This window comes from Leiobunum rupestre, chromosome 7, assembly GCF_980474605.1.
Source record: "Leiobunum rupestre chromosome 7, qqLeiRupe1.1.hap1, whole genome shotgun sequence".
Taxonomy (NCBI): Eukaryota; Metazoa; Arthropoda; class Arachnida; order Opiliones; family Sclerosomatidae; genus Leiobunum; species Leiobunum rupestre.
Window position 1 is genome coordinate 5,658,767 of NC_143390.1, and position 18,103 is coordinate 5,676,869.

General features: G+C 39.8%; 1 protein-coding gene across 1 annotated transcript; it reads right to left on the bottom strand.

Moving 5' to 3' along the window:
* Positions 1-9,537: 9,537 nt before the first annotated feature.
* Positions 9,538-17,895, bottom strand: LOC149934173 (hatching enzyme 1.2-like). The gene is made up of 7 exons (XM_090181639.1): positions 17,747-17,895; positions 17,601-17,680; positions 16,178-16,253; positions 14,901-15,018; positions 14,652-14,827; positions 10,277-10,537; positions 9,538-9,682 (listed from the first exon to the last, which is right to left on the bottom strand). Exons 1-7 carry the CDS (start codon positions 17,817-17,819, stop codon positions 9,558-9,560), a joined length of 909 nt encoding a protein of 302 aa, XP_090037765.1. The 5' UTR covers positions 17,820-17,895; the 3' UTR covers positions 9,538-9,557.
* Positions 17,896-18,103: the final 208 nt, after the last annotated feature.

The window sequence follows — 18,103 nt, forward strand, 5'->3', positions numbered from 1 at the left end:
GGAATTTAGGGAAATATCCCAGGCATGCACGTGTCCCCTCCAGGTCAGATACAAGGTCAGTAGGGTGTCCAGAAAACGCGACGAGAGCCGCAACAATAAAACGACCTTGCTCTTCTCGCTTCCTGGAAAATTTTGGGTTTATTCGATTTCACCACTTTTGCGAAATATGGTCCATCCAAGGTTCCCGCTAAGGGCCACAAAATTCTTAGGGGCCACAAAATAATTAGCCCACCTGTGAAAAAACCTTAGCGCCGCTACTGCATTTGCCGTTAAAATGTGGTCGCCTTCTGACGAATGCATGGCACACAGCGTCTGATTTGAAATCGCACTGCATCTCTTAGACCACAAACCCAGAAGCGTCGTTGAATAACTGACACTAGGAGATGTTGTTACATGACTGGCGTGGACCGTTTCCAGTCTTGTTAGCTGCCCCTTGGCATGACGTTTGTTAAGTAGTACATCCATGACGCCCTGATGAAGTTTGAATGACTTCCGTATAAATCAGACTGTTCCACAGGCAAAGATTAGACGACCCGCTCTCCTAGATGAGTTGTAGCTACTCACTGATGTACTGAGATCCGGCTCGACGGACCAAAAAAATGTAGCGCATACTAGACTGATCGTAGACGGAATAACTCTTAAAACTTAATTAAAATTTCTACAATTTATTACATGACGGGTTAAACGGCACAGAAACTGGAAGGCCAATTAATCAAAAAGCATGCTCATTTTTCTTCCTTTTTTTTGCCACCGAACTTTGGAGACCCTTTAAGCTTTTTTGATTTCTCTAGCTGCATGTTTTCTTCGTTTTCCTGCACCACTTTGGTATCTCTTAATTTTTTTGGAGCTGACAGTTTGGGTATACGAAAGAGCTTAAAACTATTTCGAACCCTATTTCAACTCAGATGCAAATTGATTAGCGGATACTTCGAACGAAAAATTAATGTAAGAATTATAATTTTTTAGCGTCTAAAAATTATTGTGTTAGTATACAAAATTGTCATCCTAAACTGAAACTTTTTCTTGGCTACGTGCAACGGTGCGAGAAAAAACCCTTATTGTCTTGGTAGTTCGCGAGAGTATAGAGCTTGTGAACAAAGGTATTTGTCTTTTCAACACCAAAGCCGCGGTTTAACCTTTAGACCGATGGGAGAGCGAGAAAAAAAATATTGAGGCAGCGGCTCTAATTATGGTTCAAATGACCTGTATAAAGAACGACATGTGAAATTCAATTTGCAACATAGCGTAGTGTTTGTCGTTGCTTTAGTTAAATAACATTGAACTGAGCTAAATGAAAAGGTAGCAATTTTTTCAATACTAAACTGATATAATAATAATATTGATCAGTTATATTGTCGCGAGGCCCCTAAAAGGCACGGGGCCCATAGGCTGGAGCCTACTTAGCCTATTGGGAGAGAGGGTAGTCACTTAAGAAATCTGGTGAACAATTAGTGAGAAATATAAATTATTTTTTTCCGGAAATCTATAAATACCCGGCCACCTGAATTAATGGCTTTAAAATTCGCTTGATGACTTAGGCCTAAGGAAATCTAGAAATCCAAAGAAATATAAGGAAATCTCGAGAAATCGAAAGAAATATTGGAAATCTAGAGAAATAAACGGAAATATTTCAGAAATATCGTAAATATTTAAGAAATATTTAAGGAATATCGGAAATATTTAAGGAATATAGGAAATATTTAAGATATATCGGAAATATTTAAGAAATATCTTAAATATTTAATAAATATCGGAATTATTTAAGAAGTATTTGGAAATCAGAAATCTGGCTGGTGTACATTTTTTTTCTAAGTGGCTACCCCCTCGCTATTAACTGTTGTTGAGTAGCTATTATAGGTTACATTTGGTTTGAGGTAAATTGATTATGACAGGCGTGGGTACGTACCCTAGTCAACCGACCCTTCCCTAAGCTCACCAACCAAAAACCTACATGTAGTTGTCAGAATCCTAAGTAAAGGATACATAACACATACTTCAGCGTATCTGTAGAACGCCAACCACCCTGTTTACCTCGATTACCGCTAACCTTTTGCTATTATGTAGGTCAATATTGATTCAATGCCGATGGAACACGTACATACACGTGTGTCATGGGACGACTACTCGTATCAAAAATAATATCAAACCACTACAAATACTTATTGTGTAGGTATCACTCGCAATATAATATTTTTAAAATGTTCCTCTGAACTAATATGCTTATATTACTAATACCACTCTTGATCTCGCTATGTGACCTCTATCCGTTCTATACAGGTAAGAATTTTAAATATTTCGAATTTCAAAGTCTCAGTTAAACTATTGTCCAAACGACATAAGACCCAAAATCGTGTCAACTCTACATTTGATTAGAACTATGTTTTCTTCTACTAGTCGTAAGTTGGTTTTCCAAGGACGATTTTATACCTTGCGGAAACCTTATTCTCCTTGGTGTAGCGACGTGGTGCAATTTTGCTCTCATTCGCGAATTTTTCGATTTTCTTTAGGTATACCATTGTCCGTGGCACGGACGTGGCTTATCACCAACGAACCCAGGATTTTATTATTTAGAAAATAACTGAATTAGATTCCGAGAGTTTGACGTTGATATTTTCAATAATGGAGGTTGAAACATTAGGGCTTGCACCCGGTAAATCTGACGCTCACACACTTGGCCCTATAACCAGTCTCCCTTTACAATTTACAAATCATTATTCCCGGACAGAATATTTATGTATTAAGTTTTTTTATATAAAGGATCCTATTTGTCGGTAACCTCGAAAACGTCTTTTTCCTCGGAGTGCATGGATTTTGCTATCGCCTAAGAACCGCGAAACAGTGATGTTCTGAGCGATTTCGGGAACGTACTTCCTCCAATCACAGAACGTATTTTCGAAGCATTTTTTGAGGAAAAACGTACTTTTCGATTTTCCACTTAATACGCCATCTATGAAACAAATTTTCTCCGTTTTTAAACTTCAAAAGATTGAATTCGGCATTGTAACTGCTGTCAACAATTACAATGCCCTTGAAAACACGTTGAATGTCACTTTCAATAGAGGAATTCGGAAAAAGCCAGTTGCTTTGGTGGTGAAATTAGACCACACACTATTTATAAAACTTTCAACGAACCCAAAAAATATCAAAAAATTTAAAACGTATTAAAAAAGTACAACTGTCCCGCTCGGAAAATCACTGCCGCGAGAGGCGCATTTGTACAAAATAAATTCGGAAAATATAATAAACATTCAAAGTTCGGAAAATATATTTCTGCTTTTATTACAGAGGGAAAGGCCATGGCAGATATCGCATGCGCAGTCGTTCTTTTTATCTATAAGATAATTTACCCCCTGCATGGCCACTTGCGTTGCCCTTTAATATTACGTTAATAAACAGCCTTTTAAACGACGTTTAGTAATCTTTCGTACATGGTGTAAGAAGTCTTCAGAGTCGAATGGTACTTGGTCGTCTTAAAGCTTTTCGGGTAGTCACTGTCTATGCCGGCGACGATTGAATCGAAGTATATCAAGCAAACGACAAAGGTCCTTCCACCGGTGACAAGATGCAGACTGCGATGAAGCCCACTACATTGTACCAGGTATCAGCGCCTGATGATTTCAACTTCGCCAATCCATCAGATTGGAGTTCTTAGAAGCGAAGCTTTGAACGATTTCGCTTCCGGTCTAAAGCATCATTCCGAGAAGTTGCAAGTGAATTCCCTGCTTTATATCATGGGCGAGAGATCGGAGGACGTCTTCGAAGCTTTTAAATTGACTTAAGCGTAGTGACTGGTTTACAACAAATCATGGGGAAGTTCGATTCCCATTTCATTGGCAAACGAAATATTCCATATGAGAGGGCAAAATTCAATATCCGTGTCCAGGCAGAAGACGAAGGTGTGGAAGAACTCCTTACCTAGCTACACACTTTGGCAAAAATACTGCGAAATTGGAGCCCTGTATGATGAGCTTGTACGAAGTAGGTGTATCGTTGGCCTCCGTGGCAAGAAGCTATGGCAGAGGTTGCAGTTGGATTCAGACCTGACACTGGAGAGAGCCACCAGCAAGGCCCCTACAAGTTGAGCGGTATAAATGGTATCTTTTAATAACAGGTTATGAAGCTGTGGGACCAAACGGCGAAGACGATTATTGAAGAAACCAAGCCCGTTTTTGCAAGGTACAGGATTCCGGATGTTGTTCGCACGGACAATGGTTTGCAGTTAGGAGCAGCACGATCCGAGGAGTTCCGGAAGTTTTCCCACAGCAATGGCTTTATCGAATCAGCAGTCAAGATAATAAAAGGCTGGTTGAAGAAGCCAGAGGATCTCTACCTAGGACTTCTGGCGTACCGATCGATCAACACCACTATCGAATGATTACAGCCCGGCCGAACTTCTAATGCTCAGTTGAATACGAACTACGGTTCCAACAAGTCCATCCCTTCTGCTACCAGCAGTTCCGCCTCGACAAATTCTGGTCCAGAGCGAACAACGATCGAAGGCGACGCAGAAGTACAATAGGCGCTTCAATAAAACATCCTTGAAGGAAATCGCCAAAAAGTAATATATCCGAGAGCCAGGACCTGCAGGCTACTGTTTATAGTGCTTGTTGAAATAATGGAAACTTTTCACCTGTAAACAGAACGTCGTTTTTTTCTAAGCCTTAATAGGTCAAAAAAAGCTACGTGGTTAAAAGGGAACACTTGTTGCTACCGTAAAGGTGAAACATTTCAATTATTTTAACAAACACTATATAAACAGTGATTTGCAGGTCCTTGCTCTCGGAAATATTAATTGTTGGAGATTTCCTTGAAGATGTTTTATGGAAGTGTCTATTACGATCGTCGTCATGGTACGAGGGAGATGTTCGATCTCAAAGGAGGTGACCGAGTGTGGGTTGTCGACAAAATGGTAGAAGGTCATGCCATCAAGCGAGCAGATCGTCCGAGGCCTTTCGTCCAACACAGATAGCGCGAGGTGTAAATAACCCTGATTCCGAGGGTGGGGCGCCTCTTAACCTACAAGTTAAACCAAAGTCGTTACCAGGTAGTTACTCCCCCACTCTACTCCCTTCCATGGCCGACGTGAACTCGTTGCCGTGGTAAGCAAAGTAACCTTCGATTGTGCTTGGCCCTAATTGAAGTCTTTGTTAATTTCAGTGGAAGGTCAGCACGTGAGTTTAGCGAGCTCTTCATTGACGGAAACCAAGGCGACCACTGTTAGTGGTAATAACAGCAACAACCCCTTTTACGGCTCCGCGAAAGGAATGGCGATTGGCGCTGGGCCTAACGCTGAAGCGGACGCGGGTGGAGTGGTCGGAGGGGAGACGACGACGTACGACAACGGAACTTCCGTCAGACGCGTCGATGGAGGTTCATTCGCCAGAACCACGTCAGAGTTCAATGCGACACCATCTGATCCAATCTCCGTCAAATCTTCCTCTAACTCATCTAGTTCTACCTCCACCGTAACTAGAGTGACTAATTACAACAACACTAAAGTTCAGTCAAAAAATGACGCAATTCCAAGTTCTAATAACAACATTTCTCCGAAACCTTCTGCTAACAAAGGTACTGCTTGTCCATTTGAATATTTAAATAACTTGGATAAGGGACAAGATACCACAGCAGGGGGAACCGGTCAGAGCCAAGGCCTAGGTGCTAACGCTTCAAATATGCTCTCTTATAACAATGAATAAACGTCTAAAACAACTCCAGATAATCTATTTAATTCACTGACAGATATATCTTTTGGATCGAGTGATTTTGGAATGGATTCCGAAACAGTTCCTTCTACCACGGAAAAGCCAAATTCATCCATATATCCAAGTAAGTTTTTTCCCCACTCTCATGGTGTATCAATAAAACCATTCATATACAGGGTGTCTAATTTTGCTATAACATCGCATTTTTCTCAAAAACTAATTGTCGGAAAATTCGAAAAAGTAATTCTTGTTTTTCAAAAATGTATTATTTGATCAGTAGGTGATATACGAAAACATTCAATAAAAAAGTTGTAGAGCATACTTGAAAACGTACAAATTAAAGAGGCTCCAAAGTTTGGTGGCAAAATGTGTGTAAAGTCAGTAAAGTGCGAAATTTACGGTTGACTCTGCCCGCCTCTGCCAAGGCCGAGTGAGGGGTTGGGGGGAATGAAAAGCATGCTCAATTTGCTTTTCTTTTTTCCAACGAACTTTGGAGCCCCTTTAAGTTAGCTCCGTCGAAAAAGGCATGATAAAGATATGAGGTCATGAAAAATAATAAATTGGTTATTACATAACACAAATGTACCAAAGATTCACCAACTCTTAATGGTTAAATAAATTACAAACTTGAAAATTTCGCCAAACTGTTTTATTAAAAACATTTGAAAACCGTCAAAGTTTCGGAGGTAACATGCCCAGTTTGCCCACCATCTTCAGTCGTTTACAATCGTATACTGATTCACAATACAAAAAATTAGCCCGACCGCGACATAGTTCCTCTTGCTGCGAGGCAAAAGTGCTAACCACTACGCTCCTTCAATCTAGTACTTACGTCACGACCAGTTTCACCTAAATATATATTAAATGTTTTTAAATAAACAGTTGTGCGCAAGTACCAAGGATTGATCTTTTTATTCAATCAAAACCAAAAACAAAACACCAGCTAATGACAGGTTTGCTTCAATGCATGTTTCCGCACGATGAAGCATTTCTCGAAATGAACGCTGTATCATATCGGGAGAAAAAAGTTAATTTGGGTAGTCAGTTCAGTGATAAATTGGGCTAATTGCTTTGTTTCTTACGTTACTTATGCTACAACCAAATTTATATTCGTGAAGTCAGACATAAATGGTGTTGTTTCATAATCACTTGGCCAGTTGGACAATGGGGAGAGGCGAATAAGAAACCGTGCCCATGACACTAGACAGTGGCGGATACATATGGGAGTGCGCCCCCCACCCCCTTTGACGCTTAAGCTTTGCATGTGACTTTATGATTTGTTCTTACATCCATAGCTCAAGATGTCTTTTAGCTCTCCCCCTCCTTGAGTTTTTTCTATATCCGCCACTGACACTAGATGGTAGTCTTCGTCGCCCATCTTGACTATCCTCTCCGAGTAAGAGTTTGACGTCATGTACGGCGACTTGGCCAGAATTGTCTCATATTTACTTTACTCCTTTCAATTTTAATATTATTTTTCAGTTGAAACATCCGAAGATGAGCGAGATATATCAAACAATGGCCCGAGCGAACCTCACTCGTCGGCTGTTTCTTTCGGGCGTGGAGGCAGTACAGGCGACGCTGGTGGCAGGGGCTCGGGAAATGGTTTCGTTGATAGTTTTGGGCCTTATTCTACAGCGTCTACCAAATCAAAAGGTGGAGGAGGTGAACTGAGTGTCGAAAATGGTCCTGCCATAGGCTTGGGAAAAGGAGAAGGATTTTCAATATCAAGACCAGATTTTGCTTTGGCCGCAGGTGGTGGGTCGGCAGGTTTCGTAGGTGACGCGTCAGCTTACGGCGGTGGAATGGGTTCTAGTAAAAGCGGTACAACAGCGAATACCCCTCTACCCCAAGAATCATTGTCACCAATGATAGCGTCCGATGAATCACCTAAAACTATTCCTGACTTAGCATCGTCACCGAAGCCCACGTCCGAAGAAACAAAGAAACCCACTGTAACAACGAAACACACGTCCGAAGAAATAAATAAACCCACTGAAACAATGAAACACACGTCCGAAGAAATAAATAAACCCACTGAAACAACGAAACACACGTCCGCCGAAACAGCAAAACCCATCTGCCATATAGTAAATCAACCTGAGCCCATAGATGTCGTAACACCGATACCGAAGCCACGTTTTCATATGCAATGGCCGCCAACCTTTAGAGAAAATAGCGTTCTTATAGAACCAGATAGTTCAAACCGCATGAATAACGTCTTAAGCGATTTCATTTCAAACTATAAATTTGGAGACGAACAAGATACTAAGCTAAAAACCAGAATAGCATCAGATGCAAAAAGTATGAATGATGAAATCGAAAGTAAATTTAGTACAATGGAAAATAACTTTAAAAATATTTTTGGTTCAAAGCAATTTCCATTTAAGTATTGATACTCAGTTCTATTTAACACGTGATTAATAATTTATTAAAGGGAACATAACCTATAGTACTTCTGCTCGCACCCAAAAAATTAGAATACTGCTTATAGTAACCCTTCAGATTACTCTGTAAAAAACACGTTATAGATTATATTTCCTTTAACAATGTAACTTTAAACAGTGAAAAAATGGAACCTGACTTGGGGAAATTTTGTATCAGTCTAGTTTTTATTTATAAAGCTACGAAATAAATGTTATTAACTGTACAAGTTATCACTTTTAAGAGACAGAAAATTTTGTGATTAAAATTATTTTTTTTATGGAATGTTATTTTCTTATTCTTTGTGATCGAGTGCGCCCAATTTAAAAAATATATTTAATACTTAGCACGCGAGAAGTAAGGATTCATTTTAAAAGTAGAAAAGGTTCTCCATATCAGTGTTTGCGGTTGCGTCAACGGGGACATAGATCAGATGGAAGAGCACTTACGTAGCATGCGATAGGTACCGAAGTCGATGCATGGGAAGTAAATAACCATTTGGAAATTTTAAATGGCTCTCCATATCGGTATTTGAGGTTGATGGAATGGGGCGTAGCTCAGACGGTAGATCGCTCGCTTAGCGTGCTAGAGGTACCGTGATCGATTCTAGGGGAAGTAGTTAATCATTTTTAAATTCAAATTGGTTTTCCATTTCGGTATTTATAGTGGCATCGGCGGTGGCGAAGCTAAGATGGTAGAGTGATCGCTTAGCATGCAATACGTACCGAGATAGAAATCCGGCGGCTTTTGGCCAAGTAAGGAATCCTTTTGAAATTCGAAATGGCACTCCATTTCGGTATTTGGTGTGGCATTAACTGGGGCGTAGCTCATATGGTAGAGCGCTCGCTTAGCACGCGAGAAGTACCGGGATCGATGTCCGGCGTCTCCAGGCTAAGTAGAGAATCGCTTTGAAATTCGAAATTCTCCCCTTTTCGGTATTTGGAGTTACATCAACGGGGGCGTAGCTTAGATGGTAGAGCGCTCGCCTATCATGCGAGATATACCGATATCTGCTAGTAACTGACCGCGCTACTTTTTCTCAAGGCAGACTTTCCGTATTTTACTCAGTATACTTATTTCCCACTGACGGACTATTACGTTGTCGCAATTCCAGTTAACCTGACCAGTTGACTAAACATGCTACACCTTTGTGTTTTATTTTTTATCTTACGACATTTTTTCGGACGCAGCCTATTTAACAAGCTTGTGCTTATAATATGGTCGTGACAGCTTAGAACGTAATAGGAAATTTAAATTTGTATCCTGCTGGTCGGTATGAGATATATCCTCTAGACTGTCGCGTCACCAGTAACTTGACTTTCCCTGCTAGGGTAGTACTCTTTTTAACTGCCTTAGCTCAACGAGAAATAAGAAACACGTGTTTATTGAGGCTGTATTTATGGTAATTTTATTCGAATTTAAAAGGCACATTTAACACTGAGAGCAAGATCTCTTACATTGATTTTTCATAAAACTTGAGTACTGGAAACAGTATCCCTTCGACTTCCACTCATTGCATTTCGAATTGTCGTCTTTGCAGCTCACGTCGTGGTTCTCTGGAAGTGGAAGAGAAAACGCCATCAAATGTTTGCTTGACATAAGAAATTTAAATATTAAAAATTTTCATCGCTCTACGAATGCTAAGGAATGATATCGGTTAAAGATAGTTTGTCCGAGTTTGTCTTAATTTACTAAATAACTACCTAATAATTTATCTCTATTTTGTCAAACTTTGCGTTATTCTTACTGGTACAATTGCCAATAAGCCTTGTCTTATTTCAAGAAAAGGCTGTTGGCGGCGATTTCTTGGACATCGTTATCTGACACTTCCAATGACTAGTACCAGCTCGCCATGATTTCTAAGCTAGTACTTAAACAAGTAATGATTTAAGTGGTCATTAGACCACACTTCAATTCCGTCCACCCCTAGCCCTAATGGCCTACCAAGAACAGAGGCTCTGGGTGAATGGCGAGTGGCCCAAAGAAGATCGAAGAGCAGGGGCCCTGCAATGGGTTAATACGGTACTGCCCTGGTTTCCCGGATGGCTCGTTTTCTAAAGAATTGCCTTGTCAAGCAAAAATTCTTTGTTTCATCTCAAAAATAACCACCGCCAATGGCAAAAGTGAAAATAAATTAATTTCCTACGTACCCTTGAATTCGTTTACGCCAATGGGTTCGTCAACTTGCATGTAGTCGCAACTGTAGAGCTTTCTCAATTTGGCGACGTCGGTATCGCTGAATCCTCCTCTTTGACCGATGGTCATTCCGGGAGTTTTAGGGACGATGGTCGGCGAGTAGTTATTCTTCGAGAAAGCCGTGGAGCCGTAATGCATCACCGAATGGTAGTCGTACGCTTCACCCAGGTGCTGAATCTCCGCCAATGAATACTTGGCGAAATTGTACTGCATGCCTGCGTGGAGCAATAAGACCGACGGTAAGCAGTTTAGGCTTTGACGAAGGAAACATTTGATGGCCTATGTTTTTCAAACCACATTGACGCAATGTGGTGGAGTTAACTTAAACAAAATAAAGATATGTTTGTCTCTATTACTTAGAGATGTCACCAAGTGCGTATGAATTCTTATTTTGTGGTGGGGCTATTCTGTCTGGCAGCCACTAGTGAAATATTAGACCGAATTAGTTCAATCTTGTACCTTCATGAAAGCGTTTCTTACTGATTTACTGCGATTTGAGTTATTTTAAAAGTATGAGCTTCCCGTGATGCTTAATCGAGGGAGCCGACATTTTTGTTCAAGTTTTTCGGTGAGCAACGTTTTTCATTTGATTTCATCATTTCACAAAATATATACGTTGCATTTTCGATCACACATACACAGAACATTACTCGTAGAGAAAATTTCTTTAGTATTTGAAAATATGTCAATAACGGCAAGAATGCGAGTATTTATACTTCGGGAGAATGACTCTCCCTTATGCTCAATGAGTAATATTCTTACCCTAAATAGCCCTAAAATGGATTTATTCCTGGGCGATTGAGGCACACGCCGGTGACTTTGTCCGCCCCGCTCGTACCGAGGGAAAACTAGATCGTGATACCCGCGGATCGTCTCAAACTAGTCATTATCTCTAACTATAAATACATATATTCTTCATCATTTATTGTTATACTTTAATTTTGTTCAACCAAAAGGATGTATACGAAATATATGTTTGACTTTAAGCCCCGGGCATAAAATCTGACCGTTTTTCAAAACTTTACTCGTGTGTCGACCGGAAAAACTCCGCTTTGCGACTCTTATGTCCAACAATATATTGCTCGCAGCGCCGTAACCAGCCTTAAAATTTGAGTAGGGCACTAGTAGGGCACTAGTAGGGCACTGTTTTCAGTGGCGTAGTATGAGCGAGCGAGGAGCTCCGCAATGTATATTTTTAAATAGACCTTTCCTAATGTTCGTTACGGGGAAGGAAAACTGTTTTTGCAAGGATATTTTAGATCAACGTTATATATATTACTCCTTGTTTTTACCCTCGCTCGATTCTTGAGCTCGGTATGTCGTCTGCTGCCGAGTGTAAGTATTTACAAAACAGGGCGGATTAAAATTAATCCCAGTAATTTTAATAAATGTGTTATATCAAATGTTTAAAGTATAAAATATTTCGTTTACTTCACTAGTCATAATAGGAGGGGATTTAAATATTTAAAATAACGAAAAATTTTACATGATTTCGATGATGTTTAACAATTATGTTTATAGTCTTGTGAACTAAGGCTTAACATTTCATTGACAGCCACAGTAGTGTATCGGGTTAAGATTAATAAATATATTAACAATACTTTCACAGAGTTGATATAAGTATTGCAATAATAATTCATTCAATTAGTATCAAAAATAAATTAAAATCAGTTTGAATTCCGAAGTCACTAAGCCTAACCCGAGCTCCGCGTAAAATGTTTGGGGAAATTTTTACCGGAAAATGCAAAAAGTACAGCCAGCTTTTTGTTTAGTTTGAGCGAAATTGGTGGTGGGTGACGTAGAAAAAACAGTGAAAGCACGTAGAAAAAATTGATGGAAAGGCCTATTGATGAAAATTATAATGTTTTAACTGTCATCCAATGTGCGATGGGCAGTCAATCAGAGACTGTAACCAAAGCTGAACGGGCTCATCTCACACTAAGAGCCCGAGCTCGATTTGAGACTGAGCCCAAGCTTTATTAAGAAAATGATTCGAGCCCGAGAAGAGACCAAAACGTTTTGTTCATTTAATGTGAGACCGAGATGAGACCATTTTAATATAGCGTATTTTTGTGATCTCGAGATGAGACCATTCAAATATAGTAAATTGCTGTGAGCCTGAGCAGAGTAATATTATAAAGTCCAACTGATACCATATTTTTGTAACGAGCCCGATATGAGACCTTCTAATTTTTAAGAGACGCTTATGTGGTCGTTTTTCCACGATTATGTTTCCCTTGGCCACTAGGGAGTGCTGCGGCGCATAGCAACACGTGCCGTAACCGTACCACTTTTGTTCTCTCCGATACGACCAACTTTGATTACGTGCTGTTTGCGCTATAGTTTGGCGTGACATTTTATAGCTAAAGCTCGAACAGCGCGTGAGCACAGTTGGCCGTGTGAAGAGAGCTCTGGCCTACAGGGTTAATTCGGAGTTTACGTAAAAGACGCTTCAATAAATCATCCTCCCAGGAAATCACCTAGAAGGAATATTTCGGAATATTTCTGAGAGCCAGGACGTGCAAGTCACTGTTTATATAGTGCTTGTTAAAAAAAATTGACACTTTTTACCTTTACAAGCCACAAGCGTTCCCCATGGCGTTATATTTTATCCCGTTAGCTTTTTCGACTTAATAAGGCTTGGAAAAAACACGACGTTCTGTTTACAGGTGAAAACTTTCCATTATTTCCACAAGCACTATATAAACAAAAACCTCGCGGGTCCTGGCTCTCGGAAATATATCTTCTTGGCGATTTCCTAGGAGGATGATTTATTTAAGCGCCTATTGGCTATTTCGGATAACGTGACTTATCCCAGTCGTTTTCTGATTGGTCCAAAGTAGTATACCTTCTGGTATTTTCGAAGATTGCTGTAGTGAAGAGAGTACCAAGCCTAGTCGCCCGGCGGTTTCGTTTGACTTCCTATTTTTCATATTGATAAATAAATCATAAGAATTAAAAGAGATATTAAGAGACTGGAATGAGAACCGCGAGTTATGCAAATTATTATTAACTTGACTGATACGAGCCCTTGTTAGTAACAGAAATAAGTATGAGCCCGATACAAAGCACTAATGTTTATGGAGAGGAATGAGTTCGAGACGAGCTCTTGTGTTTAGGAGAAAATAATATGAAACCGAGACGATCTCTCGTGTTTAAAAAAATTCATGAGTTCGAGACGAGCTCTCGTAGTTAAGAAAAAACTATGATCCCGAGACGAACTCTCGTAATTAGGAAAAAAACTATGAGCCCGAGACGAGTTCTCGTAGTTAGGAAAAAAACTATGAGCCCGAGACGAGCTCTTGTAGTTAGGTAAATATCTATGGGCCCGAGACGAGCTCTCGTATTTCGGAAAACAAACTTATGAGCCCGAGACGAGCTCTCGTGTTTTTGGGGAAATTCTTATGAGACCGAGACGAGACTAAGGCCAAACAAAACGTTTGGTGACACTGAGCGCGAGACCAAGTCTTGGTGTGCAGCTATGCCTGTAACGAGTGACGGGCGCCCCGTTTGTATTAGATTTACTGCAAGTTCATAATCTTAACTTTTCGAGTGGGGTAGGTACACACCGTTTAACTCACACGATAGAAATATCTTTGTATATCAGGTGTAATGACGAAGAGAGATATATAGACTATGGAAAATTTTAGTTTATATTTTTTTTATAATTTTATTTGTTTATATTAATAATTATAATAATAAATAAAAGAAAAAAATAAAAATAAAAATGCGTACAACTGAAAAACTTTAATGATCTCCAAAATATCTGGGTAGGGCATTTTCCTCAGATTTCAATTTCATCTCAAAATTCTAGGTAGGGCACTTCAAATTCCAGGTAGGGCACGGCCCGTGTGGCACCCCCCCCCCCTGGTTACGGCCCTGATTGCTCGTGTGAATTTTTTATATATATCGACCGTTGGTGGCTTCATATCTTTGGTCACTGATAAAACCGTTAAATCGCTACTCCCTTGTAAGGCTTCTGTCATCATGGTCTAGTTTTCCCCTGCCACGGGAATGGGGAATGGAAAACGTCACTGGCGTGCGTTTTAACCGCGTCTTAAAAGGTACATTCTAGAGAACCAGTGAGGTACCGGTTCGATTGAATCCCACTTTAAGAGGGAAATCGTTCTGGCAGACCGTGAATTCATTGTCCCTATAAGCTAAATAAATACATAGAAAATGAAACGTGAAGGTGGAAAAATTATCCTTCGAGAAACATTTCCAGAAGTACATGTATTCAGTGAACTGCGAAATGATATCTTAACGTTAGCTACCTTAGAATTTACACCATTACCAAATTTGATACGAGTATAGTGAAGAGGTATTTACCAGGTATAATGTTCTGCCACATAATGTTAATGTAATCATCTCTGTCTGCTCGGCTTTGTTCGTGGAAGAAGCCGCAAGCGTGCATCAATTCGTGAATGGTTGTTCCCACATAGACGCAACCGCGCCCCAAAGAGACGTCCTGGCCCCCGGTCCGCATGCCGACCATCGAGTAACACCTGAAGATAAATACTCGCGTTAGCGTAGTACTATCACTTTGATCGTAGCTTTGTTGACCAAATGAGGTCTTACCCTTCTCCTTTTTTGATGTTAATGTAGTCCATCTCGTACGACCTCGGAACGAAAGTGATGCACGTTTTTTCGTGATATTCTTGCATGGCTCGCGCTATAACGCTCCTTTCCATCATTCCTAAGTTACAGCAGTTGTCAGAACAGGTAGAATAGACAAGTAAAGCTACCCCTCGAAAAGGTGTAGGAGAAACTTGTAGGATTTCAAACGTAGTTTCACCCAGGAGCAACAAACACAAGGAGAACGCAGCTAGCCTTTAAACACGCTAACGCAGTGTTGTGTACAATTTTCATTGGACGAACCTTTACGCTGAATGTTTAACTGGCAGGGGGGAGGCAATTTCCGAATTTTTCCCTTCTGTAGGCAGCAGGCGCTAAAGCGTCTAACTGTCTAACATATGAAAACTGTACGCAAGCAAATGCACGACTTTTAACGGGTTCCGTTCTCCTTGTGTGGGGTGCTGTGTTTGTTGCTCCTAGGTTTCACAATCTAAACTCATGTACCAAGTTCTCACTGTTTCCGATATTTTGACACGGTAGGCGTGGCCTAAATCGGAAGGCTTACTGAGGTACACCAGCCGCTGTGAAGCGCCTCAAGAATTCTGTTCAACTATCACTACGAGACGCTTAGGCAACAATACGTGCGAGAAAGTTAGGTTAGGCTTCGATCATAAAATGTTTTAAGTTTAGAAATGAAATGGATTCCAGTGAATTTGATAAAAATAAACCTCAGCCATATGCGGCTTATTGGTTATTATACCAGAAGTTTATAATATTTTTACATAAGTGTGACACTTCCTATTCTTCACATGCAAAAGTTTTACTGAGAGCTATTCACAAGACAGACTGCATTACGGGCTTCGTCACCGTCGCTAGTGGGTAATTCTTTCCTTATGATGACGTCACTTCGTTACTAGCTCTCTCTTTCTCTCTCAGTAAAATTTTCCCCATGGAACGATATTATAGGCTTATGTTTTTACTCAACACTATGGTTAATTACCATTACTTAAACTTTTAAAGAACCAATTTAAAAAATAAAAGGTCTAAAACTTACTAAGCCTAATCATTTAACGTATAACAACGGCGCCATATTGTCAAAATTTAACGTGAATGCTCCAGCTTCTCTACGAAACTACGTCTACGCCGGAAATCGACTTCAGCCAAGTTTGTCCACATTGAACTAAAATTATCCGTGATTTTCCTATTCCCAGTATTAATGCGTGCATTTTAAAGCCTGAACAGTGAGACCCCTTATGTTGCTAAGGAAAATACTCAATTACCAAATTCATCGGAAATGACGTAAGGAATTTTTCCAGTAGGCCACAAAACTCGGGTGTCTCGAATCGCATTCCTGTTCTGTAAATAAAATAAAAGCAAATCGAAAGTGTCAAATTGAAATACACGTGTGAAACGAAAGCCGTGGGTACGTTCAGTAACGAAAATCAGTTGGGAATCGGTGATTTCTTAATTCTTGCGTGATGAGGTCGTGTCGTCACAGATTGTTGAATGGTTTCTTTTTCAGTCACCGTCTCTTATATTATGTATGTGAGCGAAATTTTAAACCAATATTCGGGCGTCCGGTTTTTTTTCCGGCGCGCCGCCCCCAAAATATGTATTTTGCGGCGAACCGCACCGCCACGCCGTCGCAGCTGATCTTTTCTTGGCGCGCCGCCATTATTTTTGATAGAAGTTGGCCAACGACGAGTAGTATTCTTTTTAACGAGCTGTTCCATTTAAGTCTCAAACTTTATTTGTTAGGTATGGAAACAGAAGCACTGCACTTCTTTTAAAATAAAGAATGCACACGTTAGTTACTAGTCCATTTAATAATTATTTTTTATTTATTTTTTATTCTTAAACTCATTTTAATGCTTACGCCGGCAAACGCCGCTGCCGCTGATAAAATTACCCTAAAGCCGCCGCCGAAATAGCGCTCTAAAAATAGCTCATTTTTCATCGGGATCGGATTCTAACACGAGTCACTGTATAAAATAATCACGTGCTTATGTTAGTTTTATTTGTAAGGCTAAAGTTGATAGCGCGCGTGCCCTTCTACATTGAAACAATAAAATATAGCGCTTTTACAAGTATGTCCTGGCTCTCTGTATAGACGCATTCACATATGGCCTACCGGGAAATATGCAAAAAGGGGCGAAATCCACCCGAGGTACCTTCCTATTTAATAATGTTTGAGGTAGATGGCGACACTATAAAGTTTATGAAAAACAAACTTTTTTTTAAATTTATTTATTAATTACTAAATTATAGTACTTTAAATTCTTATTAAAAATATATAATTTTTGTAATTTAAATTAACAATTAATTTTAACAGTAGTTAACACTCTCCGCCATAGATGGCACTATAATACAATTTTAAACTATCCAATCAGGGAAGATAATTTTGTATTTTAAATCTCAACAAAACCGTTCTCCACTAAAAACTGAAAACGTTCAACCAATCGTTGAAAATCAAAAATATGACGTCATGTTGCTATCAGAGCGCCATCTACTAACAAATAACGCCATCACCACGTTACCTCGGATGAATTTTACCCCTTTAAAGTTGTCTCTGCCCCTTAAAAATTGTAAATCGATCTATTACTACTTTTAGACAAATCACTGAACAGGTGTTATATAATCATCTATTAGACACTAGTCTGCAACATATTCCAAATGATCTTATCCAGTATACAATATACATACCACGATATCAGGTTCGATGATATCTCCTTCGAAGTACTTTCCGCTCTCGATGGGGCTGTTTGGATTCACGTAGTACGAAGCTAAGGAAAAACCGCCAAATATTATCATTTTATTAAGTTATTATCCCTGGGAATTCTCCGTCTTACCGGGAAGTTTCTGCGCCCGGTCGAAGTCATCCGGATTAATTGGGTCACCTGAAAAACATAACCATGCTGACATATTCGTATTCTGCTCTTTGGTGTGGCCTATTGTAGTTGCGATGGTAACGAATTTATGTCGGCCATGACATTAAGACGCTAATGGTGGTCACGTGACTCTTTTTCGAATTGGATAGAGTATAGAGTGTTGTCGTCTGATACGATTTTGAAAACTTGTAACGTCACAGCTGTAGTGTTAATATTGGCCGCCATGACAGTTACCGTTTTTTATCAATGGGCAAATTACAATGGTGACGTCGCAGGGTTTCAGATAACAACACTCAGATATTGTTTATATAGTGCTTG